The sequence below is a fragment of the Drosophila persimilis genome, unplaced genomic scaffold, assembly GCF_003286085.1.
Source record: "Drosophila persimilis strain 14011-0111.01,24,50 unplaced genomic scaffold, DperRS2 tig00000002-arrow-pilon, whole genome shotgun sequence".
Classification (NCBI taxonomy): Eukaryota; Metazoa; Arthropoda; class Insecta; order Diptera; family Drosophilidae; genus Drosophila; species Drosophila persimilis.
The window spans coordinates 15411323-15430025 of NW_020825289.1; the positions used below are offsets into that span (position 1 = coordinate 15411323).

An 18703-nucleotide genomic window follows, 5' to 3' on the forward strand; every position below is an offset into this window, starting at 1 on the left:
TCGCTTATCAATTCACATAGTCGAACGGCGGCAGTTCCGCTGTGTCGGCCAACGAGAGACGCTGATGGCTATGACGGTGCCTAGGTGTAGACGCCTCCGCTACCTCTCTGTGGATGACTCTGTGTCGTCTGGCCTGAGTGTAGACCCAGCGAATTAGAGTGGAAATATCTAGGAGCATGTTGTGGAAAAGAACATGGCCCATCTCCACCAGACCCAGCACACTGACACCCACGAAGAAGGCCAATGCACCGCCAAAGGACACTGCAAATGGAGGATAAACCGCTCAGAAACATTTGCTTTGACTGTGCATCGGGACTCTGCACCCACCAATGAGATCCTCAAAGCTGTAGACAACATCACGACGCATGCGCACCTTGGGCGGAATCAGGTCCCATCGGAAGCTGGAGGTAGCCGTCTCACTGCTCGCCACCTCGTCGTTATTCTTCACGCCCCACGAACTCTTTTTCACCGTCTGCATTGTGTACTCGATCTCCGTGCACGTCGACGGGCACTTGCATATGTGCAGGGCCCAGATGGGCCACTTGAAGTCCAGCAGGCACTCGAATCCCGCCGGATTGCAGCCAGGTCCCTCCACAAACTGATAGAAGAAGGGCACACAATTGCACATCTCCAGTGCCATCACAGCCCGACAGCGAGCCAGGCAAAGGGATTTGCTATAAATCTACAAAAAGATAATTATATCTATGGTAAGAACATTTATAAACTAGGGGAAAAAACATAGCACACGCGATATAAGAATAAACGTTTGATTTCGGAATTATGGGAAAATTCGGAAAATCTTATAAAAAAAACAAACAAAAATATATCAATTCCCGTGGAATTTCTTTTCACGATCATTAACCTGCTTTTGACTTGCGAAATTTTTTTCCTGGCTAAACCGAAACGAAGGGCTTGGATCCTATAGTCTACATTTGTGTGGGGATGAACCACAGAGCAGTGTACCTTCAGATTGGATGTCTCCTCGTTGTTAAACACGCATTTGCGCTGTGCCACGCTCAGTTCGTAGAGGTTTTTCGAGGCCCTAAGCAATAAGTCAGCATATAAATCAATCTCTATATGGTGTCTAGATGTTTGATCTACTTACACCGTCTCGAGCACCTTGAACGAGGCCGTTATCTCATCGGATTTGTGCAGCGCCACAATGTTCGCCTCTGTTGCGGATACCTCATACGGCGAGTGCACGTCCAGCTGGGAAGGTGACGCGCGGATTTAGACACAGTCTCAATAGAATCATTGTGTGGATCTTACCACGCCCGTGCTCTCGTATAGGTCCATCCGAATGTAGCACTGCTGCTTGCCGTACTGACAGGAGAGCGGCTGTTCCATCTCCTCATAGACGATGGGTCTGTGAACGCAAATTGAATCCCTAATATGATCAGGTGTCACTCCTTTCGCTTACTTACTTTCCACTTAGCACCGAAGACATCGGCGAGTTGATGGCATAGCAGGAGCCGCGCTCTGTCATCACCATCTGGACATGGACCTTGAAGTTGGCATCGAAGCTGCTAATGACCTGCTCAAAGGGCCGATCCACCCGCTGTATCAGTTCGTACAGATCCACCTGGTCAAAGCGCTCGTCCTCCGCAAACTTGGCCAGCTCCGCGTAGTTGCTGGCAGTGGCATTGACCACCGCATACAGGAAGTCCATAAAGTAGAAGTAGTCCTCATCAATAATGGACACGTTCCACACATCCTGAATGTACTCGTTCGCCTTAAAGGAGTCTATGTGATCGTAGTAGCACAGGGTGACTGCCGGCAACGATCCATTCCAGCCACGGTAGTCTCGATCCACCGAAATGACTGTGGGGGAGTTGAGGTACCGCTCGTACTGCAGGCCGCTGAGCATAATAGCGGCGTAGATACTGCTCAGGACAACTACCAGCCAGATGGACCTCTCCAAGGTGTGGAGCTGTTTGTTAACTATTAAACTGATGGCCAACACGCCCGCTTCGGCTCCTGCTATTTCAGCCATCTCTCTGAGTCGGCTCGAGTAGCTTTTAAAGCCAGCTAAGACTGTAGGTAACACGGCTATCAGTTTCTTCCACATCCAGGCAGGGATCCGCCTCCACCAGAACCACCACTGTTGGCTGTCCATGCTGACCAAATGATAGGACATGCTGTGCGTGCGGGCTGTTATTTAAATGTCAATCCAGTTGGAATAAACTAATTGCGAGCGACCCCCATTAGCGATTTATGACAATGGTCATCCGATAAAGTCTCTTCACAAAAGGGACAAATGGTTCGGTGCAAAAGTGACCAGTGACCGTATTCAGGTCTGTTCAGTGGCGAGCCGAAAGAAAAAAGATTGATTAACAATACTAAAAACCTGGACAACTCGTACTGACTCTTGGTGATGTCAGCGCCCTGATTGACTTGAGCGAACAGTGCATTGCGTTCATCGCCGCCGCTGTCGAGCTTCAGAGCACTCAAGTCCAATGTCCAAGACTCTAATATCTATTTTTCCTCAGCTCTACGAAAAAACGTGGAGATGTAACTCCAGAACACCAGGAAAGTTTTGCGGCCCCAACAAACAACAACTGGTAGACCCGTAACAGCATCAGACCCGGCCACCATTAAGGCCGCTTGAAGAAGTTAAAAGCCATGTAAAGGACGTCGCAGACTCTGCAACTGGGGTTTGGAAAAGTTGACCTGAAGAGGCCAAACTTGTCTACCCGCTGATTGTGAAGATTAGGTCCTGCAGCACCAGGAAAGCAACGAACAGCTCATAGAGGGCGACCTGGTGGATTGACATCGGCATCTGCACGTCGGTGGCACACCAATGTTTATCATCAGTGCAAGAAAATGATAGATACGAATTAACGAACCCATTTTGCTGGTTTGTTTATCAATTAAAATGGTTTTTCAAACACATCGAAAACCGTAATGGCGATAACATCTATACAATTTCTGTTGCAGCGTTGGAAACCAACAATTGTTTTTTTAGTTTACGATATCATCATTTGAATCCTGCAGAAGTTTGATGTCATTCTGCAGCTCCTTCAGCTCCCTTAGCATACTGCGCGACATTTGTCCCTCTGGAGTGGCCACGGGCTCAAACAGCAACATTCGCAAGGCTTCTCGCATCATAATCTCAGTCTGATTTAGTTCCCCCTACAAAAAAATGAATCATATTTGGTAAACATTCCATAACAGTTTGTTCTGCCCCACCAGTAGCTCCCTAGAGCTCTGCTCCTGCTCACTGTAGAGCTTCCTGGCCAATTCCGCCTGCGTGTTGGCCAATTCGTAGAGGGCAATGGCCTTTAGCCGAGAGATTCCCGGAGCAACCACCTTTAGCACTAGCAAAAGCTCTTGGCACACACGAATTTTACGCTCGTAAACCTTTCTGCTGGGACTATGGGCCATATTCTGAAGAATCTGACGAAGCACAGAGGCTATGTTTTGCTTCAGATCCAGCATCAGGTAATGGTTGCCATGGAGCAGCCGGCTCATCTTGACCAGTAGCAATTCCAGCCGGTAGATGTCCCCGCGAGCATGGAAGATCTCCTCCTTGGCCCTCTCCAACATGTTGGACACAAACTCCGGCTTCAGTGTGTGCTCTGGATTGAGGAGACACTGCCAGGTGCCCGTTTCGAGCTGACGCACTATGTATCCACCGGAGCAGGCACACCCACTGCAGATGAAGCTGCTCATATGGGTGCCCAGCTCGGTGGGATCCTGGCAGCGGGCACAACTGCAGTCGAAGCATTTTCCCGTCTTCAGAATATGGCGCCTCTCCTCGTTGCCCAGCAGCACACTGGTGTAGCAGATGTAGAGGATTTCTCCGGCTGCTATTTGACGATTGGCAAACACCTTGATGCGCCTCTCGTCATCGATGGCTGTCTCCAGGTTGGGCATGCAACTGTGCGCGAAGAGAGCCGCTCTTCGGTACAGTCCTCTCATGGCGCCGCCTTGCTCCGGGGCGCGAATCTCGTAAACATTCACATCAAGAATCCCCAAGAGCCTCTGCACCAGGATTTCATCCACTGCATTGCCTGAAGCGCTGTGCAGCTGCTTTACCACACCAGTTGCCTCGAGCGGAGCGTATGCGTGTGCCTGATAGCGTTTCCATATTTCCGTTCCTCGCCTAGCCTCCAAATGGGTCTCCATCTGTGACATTTCCTCGAATAGGGGCCTGCTGTGCTGGTGTTCCCCCAGCAGCAGACATGCAAGAGCCGGCTGCACCTCTGTGTTGGCCTTTTCCTGCAGTATCTGCACTTGCTCGTCTGACAGCTGCAGTTCCCTCAGTCGCTGGCAGTCGCGCTCATCGTGGCCAGCGCAGTCCTCGCACAAGGAAAGGAGTCGGCACTTTCTAAAAAAGAACAAAAATTACATAAGCCATGGTGCAGAATCGGTGGAGGAATCGGGGATCGAGATTCTCGACCTACCCGCAGAAGGTGGCGGTAAGCTTGAAGCACTTGGAACAGCGTCTGTCGCCAATGTGGGGCAGGACCACAATAGACTGCTCCAGAAGCAGAGTTTCTCCAGCGCTGAGATCGCATCGGGCTACCACAAATCTAAAAGGATCGGCATGAGGATCGGCGGCTGATTAGGGAGCAATTAAGGGTTTCCTTCTTATCCCACCTGCCCAGCGTCTCGTTCTGCTTCAGCTCGCATTTCTTGGCAAAATCGTCGGAGACTGCAGCCATGGTCTATTGTCTATCCCGTTCCCTTTGGCTAACTTTGGCATACTGACAGTATGCTCGAGTGCAGTGCTGTTCCGAGTTATTTTTAATTAAAAGGCGTTTCGATTCTTTATTTATTTCTTGGTCACTGATTTCCCTCGAACCAAGCGTTGAACCGTCTCTGGCCCTGCATGTGCACACAGAAACGACAACGAGAAGGGCATTCTTTCCACTTCCCTTTGGTCTAATCTATTCTATTTTGTTTTATTTTTTTATTTTAAATTTACACACAGTCGCTGGTGCGAACTACCGGCCGCCATACTTCATTAAATCTGAATCAATTCGCTCTAGTTCCATGGAGATCCGGTCGGAGAGATATCCCTCGGCTGAGTTCTCCGGCTCAAAGCGCAGCAAATCGAGGGCTTCCTTGGCCACCTGACTGCCAATCCTCAACTGAGCCTGAAACCACGGTAAACACTGGATAAATAGAGGACACACTTTGACAGAGAGCCTAGAGGCCGAGCTACAAACCACATATTCCTTCTTGTCCAGATCGCTCTCGGCAAACTGTAGTTCTATGAGCTCCACAAGCGCCAGCAGATACTCGAAGAGTGCAATGGCGTACAGCTTGGAGATGCCAGGAACCACTGCTCGACACACCGGAAGTAGATCGGAGCACAATTCGACGCGGCGGGCGAGGAGTTTTTTGCAGGGCTGCTCCATGGAGTTCATCAGAGCTGCAGCTCTCAGGATGCTGGCAATATTCTGTTTGATATCCAGCAGCAGAAAGTGATTGGGGTGGAGGAGCTGCTGGTAGCGCACCAACAGAGATTCGTAGACTTGAAGTTCACCCTTTGCGTCGACTAGGGCGTCCCCCGCCTCGGCCAGCACCTCATGGACATCGACAGCTGGCAGGATCGCATTGCAGTCCACGCATCGCCAGTTCCCACTGCCATCCGGACCAATCTCGCAGATGGAGAAGCCTGCAGAGCATTCTCGGCACTTCATGCTGCTCATGTGAGTTCCCATTTCTGTGGCGTCCTGGCAGCGAGAGCAGGAGCAGTCCAGGTGGCGGCTGAGGCGCAGCTGATGCTGTCGCTGACTGGTGCCCATCAGGGGATTCGTGTAGGAGTTGTAGATAACATCGCCGGCATTCAGGGGTACGGCTGCGTACAGCTTCATGTTAAACTGCTCGTCCAGGGCCACAACCGTGTTGGGAACACAGTGGTGGGGCAGGCCAGCTCCACAGACGAAGACCCCTTTCAAGGTCTCGCCATCCCGACCAGTCACTTCGAAGGCGTTGCAATCAATGCGCACGCAGTGGGCATGGAGCACGTCCGCTGTCAACTGCTGCGTGGGCAAGGCCTCAACCAAGCCACTGGCCAGGAGCGGGCCCACTACTTGCTCCTCGTGTTCCTGCCACATGCCCTCGCCATCGCGATAGTCCTCTAGATTCACGGACCGCTCGAAGAGTGTCTGGCAGTCAGCTCGCGTTGCTGGATCCTCGAGCAGCAGGAGTAGCTTCAGCAACGCACATATTCCATAGTTCTTCACAAGCAGATCCTTGCATATTCTGCTCCCTGCACCACTGGCAAAGAACTCGCACTCGAAGTCATTGTGCTGGCTGCAGTCCATGCAGAGCGGAAACACTTGGCACTTGCGACACATCACATACGACTCCTCCATGCACTGGGCGCACTTCAGCTGGGCGCACTCCCAGTGTGGGGCAACCAAGAGCGGCCGCTCCTCCAGCAACGTTTCGCCAGCATCGATGTTCATGTTGGCCACCAGATGCCTAAATGGAATGAAAATCAAATCCTTTTTAAATTTGTACGGACATAAAAAAACCAGCTCAAATGGGTATGCACCTGCCCAGCTTCTCATCGTGCGCCTGCTGAATCTTTTCGCTGAAGTCTTGCATCGATTACGTGTTGTGCTGTTGCTGCCCCTTGTTGTCTGTGGAGTAGAAAACTATTCAGTTCCGTACACAGCGTAGTACGTGGAAAGGTACTCACTGATGCCGCCACTGACCGACTGAGCGCTATAAAAATGGTGGAGCGGCAATTATAAATATACACCCATGCGATGCTCGCGAGGAGCTTCCCTACTCTCACGAGTAGTACTATATATGCCCAGCCCTGTCGCCGGTCGCAGCTTTCGACCATTCCGCTAAGTACTTTGTCTAATTGCGTGCGTAACTTGGTCGATCGATGCTTTATTTTTAGTCTCCGACGCGTCGGTTGGCGATGGTGACGCGATCGCATTTTCGTCCCTCGTTGCCGTTGGGTCTTTCTTTTTGGCCATCCATCTTCAGGAATTCAAAAATCTAAATAACTTTGTTACTTTTTGATTTCGGCATCATGGCTATGGCCCGCAGCAGGACAGCCAGTGGCTGCCACAGTACAGCCCGAAGCAATTCACTTCGACTCCCAAGAGTCGCTACGGCGGAATCACCCACGGTGGATGTACCGACAGCGAACGGACTGGAAAGGAAGAGGGAAGGCAGTGGACGGACCCAAAGGTCACAAGTATGAGCAAGTATGACAAACCTGGGCTGGCTGGCTCATGATGTTGCGGTGGTAGCCGAACGCTAGAGCAGAAGGCCCTGGGATCTAACCCCGAATGTTAGCTCTGGTGTATGAGCTGGCACATCTGTATACTGTATGGTTAGTGATTCAACCAAACGGCTATCAATATTATGGACGCTACTAGGATGTGAATGCAATCCACCGAAATTTACCTTCAACCTTCAAGTATAACCGTCACATTTAAGTAAAACCATCGATAGATCTATCGACTATCGAAAGAGCTAAAATATGTTTTGTCGTGCTAGCAAGCACTAGTACGATAAGTTGACTCTCTAGCTATCGATAGAATGGAATGGCGGTTCATTCAAAAGCATCCTTTAATTTATATATTGTAAAGAAAAACAAAGAGAAATTCATATAATTGCACTAGATTTGGCTTTAGGCAGACTCTTGAGCCTGAAGGTAGTTGAAAACAGTGCCCCGTTCAACAAATCTTTTGTCGTTCTTTAGGTCAGAGTTTCCTACGGTTTTCGTAGAATCACTTATGTGTCCATAACCACCACCGCCAGGAGTCTTCATCGCAAATGTGTCCTGCAAGGTATTGGATAAGAAATGGAGCTGAGAACCAACGAAATTTCCAAGCTCACCCCAGCATCCACATCGATGCACGTCTTTCCAGCCAGGGCAATCACTCTGCCGTCGCGCTTGACTATTAAATTCCTTCCGCTCTTTGCGGGCTCACCGCCCGCCAGTCCATAGGGTTGCAGGGTGCGGCGCTCTGTCAGGACCGACAAGGTAACGGGCTTACGGAAGAGCAAGTCTCGCTCCACGCCCTCTCCGCCATTAAATTGGCCACGCCCGCCGGAGCCATCAGTGCGCAGGCAGAAACGCTTCAATATTATGGGGTATCGTAGTTCCAATATCTCTGGATCGGTGATTCGCGTGTTCGTCATGTGAGTATGGACTCCGCCGGCTCCATGCCAGCCGGGACCAGCACCTGATCCGCCAGCTACGGTCTCATAGTAGCCCCAAGTTTCGTCTCCGATGGTGATGTTGTTCATGCAGCCCTGCGAGGCGCCACAGACGCGGAAGGCTTTCAGCACGGTGTCCACGATACGCTGCGAGGTCTGGACATTTCCACCAACAACGGCCGCCCCTTCCGAGGGATCCAGTATGGAGTTCTTCGGGATAATCACCTGAATTGGTGCCAGACAACCTTGATTCAGGGGCACATCGTGGCCCACCATGCAGCGGAGGCAATAGATCAAAGCAGAGAGCGTGATCGCTCGTGGGGCATTGCAATTTCCCCAGACCTCCACTCCGGACCCGGTGAAGTCACACAGGGCCGATCCCTTCTCCGGATCAATGGTAACCTTCAGAGTTATAGGCGAGCCATCATCCATGAACTCTTTGGCTTGCAGCACCGTGCATCCAGTGCGAGCCAGCGAATCCTGCCCAATCTGACGAAGCATGTCGCGCACTGCTAGCTCTGCATTCTTCTGGATGTGCGACATGTAGGCCTGGACCACATCCAGGCCATAGCTGTCGATTAGCTCCGACACGAGCTGGATGCCCTTGTGATTGGCGGCGATTTGAGCCTTTAGATCAGACAGATTGTCGCTAAGGTTTCGGGTGCCTACTGCTCCCTTGGCTGCTGTGGGCGTGGTCAAGCGCTTGATGATCTCCTTCTCCTGGAAAAGTCCATTCTCCACAATCAGGAAGGACTTGAAAGCGGCACCTTCTTGGGCCAAGGATGTGGAGTGCGGCGGCATGGATCCGGGCGTAATTCCACCAATGTCCGCATGGTGTCCCCGCGAGGCAACGAAGAAAACTGGTCGCGATACACTCCTGTAAAGGAAGGACACGTTCAGTAGGAGATTTCCCAGATGCGATCAAAGACTACTCATACTCGTAGAAAACTGGGGTGATGACCGTCAAGTCGGGCAGATGCGAACCGCCCGCAGAGGGATGGTTTGCCAGAATAACATCGCCATTCTTCAGAGTATCGCCGCGCACCCGCAGCTGGTACTGTACCGTCTCCTGCATGGCGCCCAGGTGAACCGGAATATGGGGTGCATTGCTGACCAGTCCCCCATCCGGCCCGAAGAGGGCACAGGAGAAGTCCAGGCGCTCCTTGATGTTTGTTGAGATGGAAGTGCGCTGCAGCACCCGTCCCATCTGCTCGGCAATGCTCATGAAGCGGTGGCTGAAGATACTCAGGTGGACCGGGTCTAACTCCGCGTTGATTCCGTGTTTGCCACCGGTCTTCACATCCATTATGAGATCTCCGAAGGCCGTCACCTGGACACCGCACTCTGGCTCCACGATGATCGTAGACAGCTGATCGATCAGCACTGCGGGTCCGGCGATCTGGTGGCCTCCCAAGAGGTTTTTGGTCAGGTAAATGGGGGCATCGAAGCTGCCCTGATCGAAGTGGATACGCGAATTACCTTCAGCAAGGGGTGTGGTCTCTGAGCTACGCTTGATCTCGGACTCGGGTGGGGTTTCATTTTTCCCCAGACCCCGAATACGGATGTCATCAACGATGATGCGTCTGTTCTGCAGCACGAAGCCAAACTCCGTGCGATATCGCTTTAGAAATGTGGCATGGAAGTCTCCATAGGTCGTCAAAAGAGGGGACTGAGCCGCCGAATCCTTTCCAGCTGTCGGGGCACACATCAAGGCGCCATCGGTTCCTTCATAGCGCAAGTGGAGGAAGGGCTCCAGTTCGATCTGACGGAATCCCTGTTCCGCCAGCTTGGCGTGGCATTGCTGGGACAAGGCATCCAGGCGATCCTTCAGCTGCTGGCCATTCGCATCGCTGAACTCCAGACCACTGGGTTCCTGCAACTCCTGGACAACGTCGGCCAGGGCCATGCCGTAGGCCGAGAGGATTCCAGCGTATTTGTGGACAACAACCTGGAATTTGCAAAAGGAATCATTAGCCTCAATTTTTATGTTCCATTAAAGGAATCACCTTGGCAATGCCCAGATTGCGAGCAATGGCACAGGCGTGTTGTCCTCCGGCTCCTCCGAAGCAGGAGAGCACATGGTTGGCCGTGTCCAAGCCCCGCGACTGCGTCAAGGCACGAATCGGCCTGCACATGGTCTCGTTGGCCACCCGAATGAAGCCCAGGGCCACCTGCTCAATGCTCAAGTGTCTGTCATCTCCAGTGGCCTTTAAATGGCTGTTGATATCCGCCTGCAGCTGGATAAACTTGCTCTTCGAGATCTCATAGTCCAGCGGCTCGTTCTCCTTCGGCCCAAAGATCTTGGGAAAGTATTTTGGCAGGATGCGTCCCAGTATCAGATTGGCATCCGTAACAGTGAGGGGACCTCCCTTCTTATAGCAGGCGGGCCCAGGATGCGACCCCGCCGACTCTGGACCCACAACAAAGATTCCGGAGCGGAAGAACAGCCGCGATCCTCCTCCCGCTGCCACAGTGTTGATGTCCAGCTGTGGAGCTTGAATCGTTACACCCGCCGTGGTGCTCTCGATCACGTGCTCGTAGCTGCCGGCATACCTGGACACATCCGTTGAGGTTCCTCCCATGTCAAAACCGATCAGTGGCAGCTTCGTTTCCCGCGACCCTGTCAGGGCATAGCCCACCACACCGCCAGCGGGGCCAGAGAGGATGGCGCGGGCTCCTCGGAAGTTCTCCATGTTGGTCAGGCCGCCATCCGACTGCATGAAGAGCACATCCACGCCGGCCAGCTGGTTGTCGAAGCCAGATTTGAAGCTGTGGAAGTAGGTTAATCGTCAATGAATGAAGAATAAATGGGAATTAACTTGAAAGAGGTTAGACCTCTAAAAGGCGTGCGCTTTATTCTAGCCACCACTGTTACACTCGTCGCTAGAAGTGTGCCCGTTCATTCGATACCCTTAAATTTATTGGGCGCAAGGGTATATTCTGTGGGTGACTGGCAAAAGAAGACTACATTTGGGAAATGTGATAAGGACTTCAGAATGATCATCTATATTGTGGGTATTGGGTATGGTAAGGTAGAGCCAACAAATATGTTCTGTGCAGCAATGAAACCGATCATGATTGTTAGTTCATCTTTTGCCATTACAGTAGAGGGTATTTTCTAGTCGATTTAGAGATCATATGCTTTTGTGTGTTTACATTTCAAAATTTGTTTGCTTGTTTTGTTTTTAGACTGGGTGTTGGGTTATCTTTATAGAGGTGCCCTCGGCCTCAACTGGTTTGTTTGACTCCAAGAAAAAGCCGTCTCATCGACTTAATTTACAAACAGAGATTAGAAGCACTCACCTCGCCAGGTAGCGGTCCACATGCGGCGTCAAATAGGCCTCCGCACAGGCCGTGTAGCCTCTAGCCACCACCCGACACATGGGCATGGCCTGATGAGAGAGTGTCACATGGCTAAAGCCCAGCTGGCGGGCGATCGCTCCGATCTGAAGCTCGTGCACCGGACAGGCGTAGCTGTGGGCCAGCACAACGGCCACAGACGACACGCCTTTATCGCGGGCAGCTGTGAGGGAGGCACGTACCGCCTCCACGTCCACGGGTTGCACCTCCAAGTACTTTGTACTGGCCACACCCTCGAGCACCTTCCAGCTGTGATCTAGAAGAGACTGCATTATAGAGTGCGATTGGATTCCGAGTGGAGACACTTACTCAGTTCACAGCGATCCGCTTGCTCGGGAACAATGCGACAATCAACCTCGACCACGGACTGGTAGAGATTCGCCGGCTTGCGAATGTTCAGGTCGAAGATTTTCGGCCTTGCCTGGTTGCCAATGTAGAGCAGATCCCTGAAGCCACTGTTGACCACCAGCACCACGGGATCTCCCTTCCGCTCTAGCAGGGCATTCGTGGCAACCGTGGTGCCCATCCGCACCCACCCGATCTTGGAGGTGTCGACCAGGCCAGAGGCAGCCAGCTCCTGTCCCGTCTCCTCCTTCAGTATGCGACGAATGCCCTCCCTGGGAGCGTCGCTATACCGCTCTGGGTCCTCCGACAGCAACTTCATGGTGCGCACCTTGCCACCCGGACAAATGCATAGTACGTCGGTGAAGGTGCCGCCACGATCAATGGCGAAACAATACTTATTTCCACTTGTTGGAGCAGACATTTGCACTGATAACAAATGCGGTCGTTTGGCGTGTGCTTGTAGAGATTCCGTCTGTTCAAATGGAAGAAATGGAGCACTTTGGTTTTGGTGTCCAACTAAGTCTCTTGCCAACGGTTTCGATTGTGCTCGGATTGCGGTATGGTATGGGGCTCTTGGCGCTAATTATATATCACGAAATCACACACGAACGAAATACGCAAGCAACCAAACAGCGACGAACAACAGGTGCTTTTCAAAAGCACACGGGTCCAACACGACCGCGGCGGGATTTAAAAAACAGCAGATAAACGGTACCGATAAGAAATCAAACTTAGCCCACTTAGCCCCCCTTTAAAAAAGTCTAACGACTTGAGGTAAATGGCGGAAAATATTACTGATTGTACATTTTTCTTGTAGACCTGTGTCAATCTTCTTCTTAATTTAAAAAAAACCACGATATCTGCGCTAAAATTATTCAATTTGCATTATTTTCGGTGGAATATTAAAATAGCTTGGCCTACAATGGGTTAATCGTTCTCCATCACGAATTCGAAACCATATTCCTAGATTTTGATATTCTGTGGAATATTGCCATCTAGCTAAGACTTCCATACCTGAACACAAAGTTTTATCACATTGATAGATCAATTTTCTACAAGATATGCTAATTTTAACTAATCGCTTTTATTGAATTTTTTCTAAGTAAAAAGGTTTTAGCGAAAAATTAAAAAAAAACACATGAGAGAGTAATCATTCCTATTGCTTAATTTTGATATTCCGTTTAATAATTCTGGCTAACTAAGACTCTTAGCTCTGCCCATATAGTTTTATCCCATTGATGAATAAACTTTCTACACGATAAACTACTTTTAAGTATTCCTATTCTTTTGTATTTTGTCTAAAACAAGGTTAAAAAAAAATGTCAAGAAAAAAAATATTCCTGGTATTTGAAGACTTGTTGCTTATCAACCGGAGCATGTACATTTGTATACCCTATTTCCTTCAATAATGTTAAAATTCGGTTCTAATTGTAATTAATAATTATGTATATTTTCTCAGATGGATATGTTTTTGAAATATTCATGCATATGCTTCTATTCGTATATATGTATGTATGTGTGTATGTATGTACATACATATTTATATCTCGATCGCGATACCTATTTTTGGTCTACATACATACATATGTATGTAAGAAGACCAATTGCACAATATCGTTGAAATAGCTTTAAATTAAAGACTGACTAGTTTCTGCATTAATTAGAGCCTGGGATACGAACATTTTCCTCAATATTTGATCTAGATGTAGTTCTTCATCCTGTTTTTGAATCTCTTTTATACCACAAATAAGTTGGATTACAGCAAGACTGAAAAATTTCCATTGAAGAAACCAATTTGCACTTGTCGTAAAGATACGCACAGACCAGACCTACCTACCCCACTTTCTTGACGACTCCGCAACACATAAATATTTATATGCAAATGCATGTTTTATCTGTGTTTTACTTCGTAGCAATGAAATTTGATGACTTATTAAACGAGGCCATAAAGTGCGCATTCCCCTGCTTTCGCGACTCGATGGCATCGGAGCCAGTGGGCCAATTGTTTGCCCAAAGTCGCAAAAGGCCCATATCAATAGAGGCTCCCAGAGGTGCATTTCAGATTGTTTTTCGTCGCGTTATGACCCCTAATGTCCCGGGGCTGTCCGGGTGACAGTCGATTTTATGTGCGAACGGATTTTTACGGCCGTTCCTGTTCTACACGCTTGAAACACAATCGGCTTCGAATTGCCTAGCATTTCCCGTAAATATGGAACGCCTGAAAAGGATGAACTGGAAATGGAAGTGGAATCGAGAGGGCGAAGGAAATGGACAATACAAGAAGGAAGAAACGAAAACCCAAAACGAGCTGTGGCTGGAGTACTTTTCTGGGCATCTGCATGTCTGGCCCTTCGAGGAGCTCTGCTCTAGGCTAGAAACGAATCCTTCTCTGGTGAGCTCTAAATCAGTATCGGGGTATCAGGGAGAGAGAAGCTTAAACTCATCCGTAATCCTTGGCAGGGCCTGAGCGAAGAAGTGGCGGAACAGCGCCTGGCCCGGAACGGAAAGAACACATTTTGCTTGCCTGCCCAGCTAAATTCGCCTTTGTGGAAACTCTTGGACAACTGTTTCTGGTGCTTGGCGATCATCATCCTGCTGATTGCGTCGATCTGCTTCGTCTTGCACCACGGCGAGGTCGAGCGTCACCCAACCACGATTGTCGACCCGGAGTACCTGATAGCGGGCATATTTATACTCCTAATTTTGCTTCTCTCGGCAGGGATGATTCTTCTGCAGCGGAACGACGATTCTGCGGTGGTCGAGGCTTTCGAGGATCTGATGCCCATGTACTGCACGGTAATTCGGGACGGGGAGAAGCAGGTAATCCTATCCGAGAACGTGGTTCAGGGCGACGTCCTGCCGATCGCCTACGGACAGCGACTGCCAGCTGATTTGCGCTTTTTTAGCTCCATTGGCCTGGAGGTCAACAATGTGGCCCTCACGGGGCTCTCCCGTCCCGTGGAGATCAATCATCTGGTGAGGGAAGGGCTGCCCAGGCGCCCTGACGTAGTAGTCCCAGTCGCTTGACAGCTCTCTGTATCCAACATTATTGAATTTATAAAATAAAATAAGTGAGAAATGACCGGCAAGCTTTTGTCCAAGTGGGACTCCAGAAACGTGGGTTTTGGCTGCAGCCACGCAACGCAGGGCTATGGTCTGGGACTGGCCATTGCCTGCGGTGATGCCTCAGAGGTCGGGGTCATGGCACGCCTCAGCATGGAGAGACGTCCGCCCAGCCGAGTGGGAAAGCATCTTCAGCAGGTGGGTTTTTGGGTATATGAAAGGCTTTCCGATAAGTTCCTTCCCACTTATCTACTAATAGGTAACCTACTACGCGATCGTGTTAGGTATTTTTCTGTTCTTCGTGGTGCTGTTCACCTTATCGGCGGACAAACAGTCCATGATCACCACGTCCCAAGTGAACACGTGCCTGGCGATTGCCCTGATCCCGCTCTTCTTGCCCAGCCTCCTGTACCTGGGTCTGGTGCGGACGCAGAGGATTCTAAAGGAGAAGGAATACTACGTGCGGAACCTGGAGGCAGTCAGCACTTTAGGGCTGTCCACAGTGATCTGCGCGGACATGAGGGGCACAATGACCATGCAGCAGATGCGTGTGTCGGAGATATTCGTGGATGCGGATCTGCTGCGGGTGCAGAACCTGAACCTAGAGGAGGTGGGGCCGCGATTCATAGAGCTCATCCGATCCTCGCTACTGTGCAACGATGCAGTGTTCTGTCCGGGCTCGGTAGGAGTGCCCGTGGAAAAGAAGAGCATCTACGGGAGCAGCTATGACAGTGCTCTGCTCAAGTTCGGTCTCACCTTCATTCCCAACGTGGACCAGCTGCGTTGCGACCACGAGAAGGTGGCCAACTTGAGCTACAACAGCATCGACCACGTCCACGTGACAGTGCACAAGATCCGGCTCGAGAACGGCGGGTCGCGCCACATCCTCCTGATGAAGGGATACGCTGACGTGGTACTCAGCCACTGCTCGACCTACGCGGTGAGTGACGAGGAGCTGCTGCTGGACGAGCCGCTCAAGCAAACCATTGGAAATCTGTCCACCAGGCTGATGGAGGCGGGACGGCATGTTCGCGCCTTCGCCTACAAGGAGATCCTCTCTGACGTGGAGCGCCGCCGCTTTTCCCAAGTAAACTTGGGCCGTGACAGCACTCCAGGCAGGTACAGGGATTTCCTGTCCGTGAACATATTTTCACTGAGGTTCCTTGGCTTGATCGCCACCCACAATCCGCCCCACGCGAACATCGCACAAAGCGTGTTCAAGTGTCGCTCCGCTGGCGTCAAGCTGGTGATCATTACCCGTGCCAAGGCCACCTTCGCCCGTGCCCTGGCCATGAGCGTGGGCATAATTGCACCACCTACAAGTGACGGCGTCGACATCCCTGACTCGTCGATGAAGCGCCACCAGGTCAGTGCTGCTGTCGTCAGCATGGATGAGTACGTGGAGCACAAGATGCACCACCAGCGATGGAAGGTGGAGCAGCTCCTGCTCGCCCACCCCCAGTTGGTGTTCGCAATGGTTAACGTGGAGCAGAACCACATGATAGTTGAGACCTGCCAGCGGCTGGGTGCCGTGGTCACCATCATGGGATACTCCGTGCACGACACGCCCGCCCTGCGTCGCGCCCATGTGGGGGTGGCCAAGTCTGGCTGCTCGACCACGAGCCACTTCGGCGCCGACATCCTCCTGACGGACAGCCCCTTCTCTAAGCTAGTGGCTGCCATCGAGGTGAGTCGCCTGCTGTTCGAAAACACGAAGAAGGCACTGGCTTACTGTCTGGCCACAAACACGGCCCTGATCCTGGTGCACGTGTCCTTCTTCCTGGTCAAGATCCCACTCCGCATATTCGTCATGCAAGTGTTTATCATATCTATATTCGTGAACTTGGTGAGAATTCCCTGAGAGGAAGGGCTATCTGATTGAACAGACTCCTTTACACAGCTGCCTGGCCTGACCCTGCTCTTCGAGAGGGCCGAGGAGAAGCTGATGAAGCAGAAGCCAAAGATCTTCGACGACTTCCTGTTCAACAGACGGTAAGTACTGGTTCTCAGTACTTCTCTGTTCTCTGTTATTGCACACGAATATCCCGCGCTTAGCTTGCTCTTTGTGTCCTGCATCCTGGTGGGTATCATCGAGGCTGCGGCTGTCTTTCTCATGTACTTCCTGTTTATGGCCCGCAACGGCTTCCTGCCCAGAACTTTGGTCGGCCTCAATTTTAAGTGGTATGACGAAACGGTCACAGACATAACTGATTCGTATGGCCAGGAATGGGTAAAGCTTACGCCAAGTACAAGAAAATCATATTATATTTAACAATCTTCGATATTTCCTGCAGAGTCCGAAGTCTCGCCAGCGCTTGGACTGTCAAGTATCCGCCATTTGCCTGATGACCCTCGCTGCGATGCAGTGCACCAATCTAATGTTGACCAGGACCGGACGTGCCAATCTGCTAAGTCATGGATTTTCCAACGTTTGCCTGAACCTGGCCATCGTTTATTTGATTTGCCTTTGCGTGCTCGTTCCCCACGTGGATTTTCCCCACTGCCTCCGTCTGGTTGGGGGCACAGAGTGCGTTCGTCTTCCTCCTGCCTCCGGCTGCTCTCATTGGTTCTCTTTGCAGATTGGTCTTCTTCTGGTGGTACATATGGCCTCTGGTCTCGTTGCTAGCGTTCCTCGAAACCGCCCGGCGATACCTCCTCAGGCGATTCCCTGGAAGCTGGCTGGAGCTGGAGACTTTTTACTAAACGTAGCAGCATCTAGGATAAATGCAAATGCGAACAAAATATGAAGTATGCGCTTAATGTTTCATCCTTCCCGTCTTCCCTCTACTGTTGTCTGTGTTGAAAAAAAGGAAACAACTGGAAATGTGTAGTCAAATGATCGCAGCTTCAGAGTCGGATTGATTTAGAATAAATGATATTCTTTAACAGTTCAGTTCTTCAAGTAAAACTCCTTGGATTTGTATTTTTAAAATATTGCAATTTATTTGTGAATAGCTCGAAGCTGTGTGGTGGTGGTGGTGTCGTGGAATTGGCTGCACTTTCTCACATTGAGTTCGCCTGTGTGCCATTTAAGACTTTGTTTAGTTATTTAATTTAAGTTGCATAATAGACATCTACACGTAATGGCATGTGGATAGGATATGAGTAGGACCTTACACGGATTTGCTTTCATTCAACATCAATAATTTACTCTATTTTTACGTTTATTTTACGCTTGTAAATATTCGTTTCGTTTCGTTTCGTTACGTTTCCTTTTGATTAAACTTTTTTGAACATTTATCGATTAATGCTTGCTTGTATGGTATGTATATCGGTTATCGCTATGTATAGTATGTACTATGTATGTGCTTATCCTTGCTTCTCATCCAAGTGTAAATCTTTAGCTGGTGGAGTTCCGGGAAAGGGACATACATATACGTACGTAATTCTTAAAGTGCAACATATTGTAGAAACGAGTCCGATCAAATTCCCTTAGTGTGGAACATAAGTTCATTATTTAGATATAAAATACAGTGTGGGAATGGATGGGAAAAATCTAGCTAGGCTCAGACAAAAGCCCTATCCTGTCGGTTTCCTATCTTTCCTATCTGTATGTATACTCGTAACCTGAACAAAATATAACTCTGTAGGTAATCGCTGCTTTCGATGTGCCGAAACTTTCCGTTCTCGAACTGAAACCGAACTATCTATCATATCTAGCACAAGCTCTGGGCTGAGTGGGGGCTAGGACTATTCAATCAATCAATCAATCAATCAGGCAAAGTAAGCTGAAGGCGGTGGGATCTCTCTGATCGGGGTCTGTCTACTTTATATAATACCATTTACGAGTATC

The 18703-nt window shown here is 50.2% G+C and overlaps 6 protein-coding genes across 6 annotated transcripts; 2 read left to right on the forward strand and 4 right to left on the reverse strand.

Annotated features, from left to right (window-relative positions):
- Positions 1–2: 2 nt before the first annotated feature.
- Positions 3–2205, reverse strand: LOC6592404 (pickpocket protein 19). The gene is made up of 6 exons (XM_002018113.2): positions 1425–2205; positions 1270–1366; positions 1106–1209; positions 964–1042; positions 328–682; positions 3–261 (listed from the first exon to the last, which is right to left on the reverse strand). Exons 1-6 carry the CDS (start codon positions 2135–2137, stop codon positions 8–10), a joined length of 1602 nt encoding a protein of 533 aa, XP_002018149.2. The 5' UTR covers positions 2138–2205; the 3' UTR covers positions 3–7.
- A 683-nt stretch (positions 2206–2888) lies between these two features.
- LOC6592403 (SET domain-containing protein SmydA-8) lies at positions 2889–4682 on the reverse strand. Its single transcript, XM_002018112.2, has 4 exons — positions 4603–4682; positions 4407–4535; positions 3190–4330; positions 2889–3132 (listed from the first exon to the last, which is right to left on the reverse strand). The coding sequence occupies exons 1-4, from the start codon at positions 4665–4667 to the stop codon at positions 2962–2964; spliced, it is 1506 nt and encodes a 501-aa protein (XP_002018148.1). The 5' UTR covers positions 4668–4682; the 3' UTR covers positions 2889–2961.
- Positions 4683–4888: 206 nt separating this feature from the next.
- On the reverse strand, positions 4889–6674 carry LOC6592402 (SET domain-containing protein SmydA-8). The gene is made up of 4 exons (XM_002018111.2): positions 6659–6674; positions 6512–6599; positions 5175–6438; positions 4889–5102 (listed from the first exon to the last, which is right to left on the reverse strand). Exons 2-4 carry the CDS (start codon positions 6562–6564, stop codon positions 4950–4952), a joined length of 1470 nt encoding a protein of 489 aa, XP_002018147.1. The 5' UTR covers positions 6565–6599; positions 6659–6674; the 3' UTR covers positions 4889–4949.
- Positions 6675–7530: 856 nt separating this feature from the next.
- Positions 7531–12474, reverse strand: LOC6592401 (5-oxoprolinase). Its single transcript, XM_026985060.1, has 6 exons — positions 11812–12474; positions 11446–11758; positions 10149–10911; positions 9081–10090; positions 7819–9019; positions 7531–7762 (listed from the first exon to the last, which is right to left on the reverse strand). Exons 1-6 carry the CDS (start codon positions 12266–12268, stop codon positions 7610–7612), a joined length of 3897 nt encoding a protein of 1298 aa, XP_026840861.1. The 5' UTR covers positions 12269–12474; the 3' UTR covers positions 7531–7609.
- A 1572-nt stretch (positions 12475–14046) lies between these two features.
- LOC113565184 (sodium/potassium-transporting ATPase subunit alpha-A) lies at positions 14047–14883 on the forward strand. The gene is made up of 2 exons (XM_026986515.1): positions 14047–14239; positions 14308–14883. Exons 1-2 carry the CDS (start codon positions 14057–14059, stop codon positions 14872–14874), a joined length of 750 nt encoding a protein of 249 aa, XP_026842316.1. The 5' UTR covers positions 14047–14056; the 3' UTR covers positions 14875–14883.
- Positions 14884–14925: 42 nt separating this feature from the next.
- Positions 14926–17739, forward strand: LOC6592390 (sodium/potassium-transporting ATPase subunit alpha). Its single transcript, XM_026986335.1, has 6 exons — positions 14926–15108; positions 15170–16756; positions 16811–16902; positions 16966–17140; positions 17205–17437; positions 17490–17739. The coding sequence occupies exons 1-6, from the start codon at positions 14926–14928 to the stop codon at positions 17611–17613; spliced, it is 2394 nt and encodes a 797-aa protein (XP_026842136.1). The 3' UTR covers positions 17614–17739.
- The last annotated feature ends 964 nt before the right edge of the window (positions 17740–18703 follow it).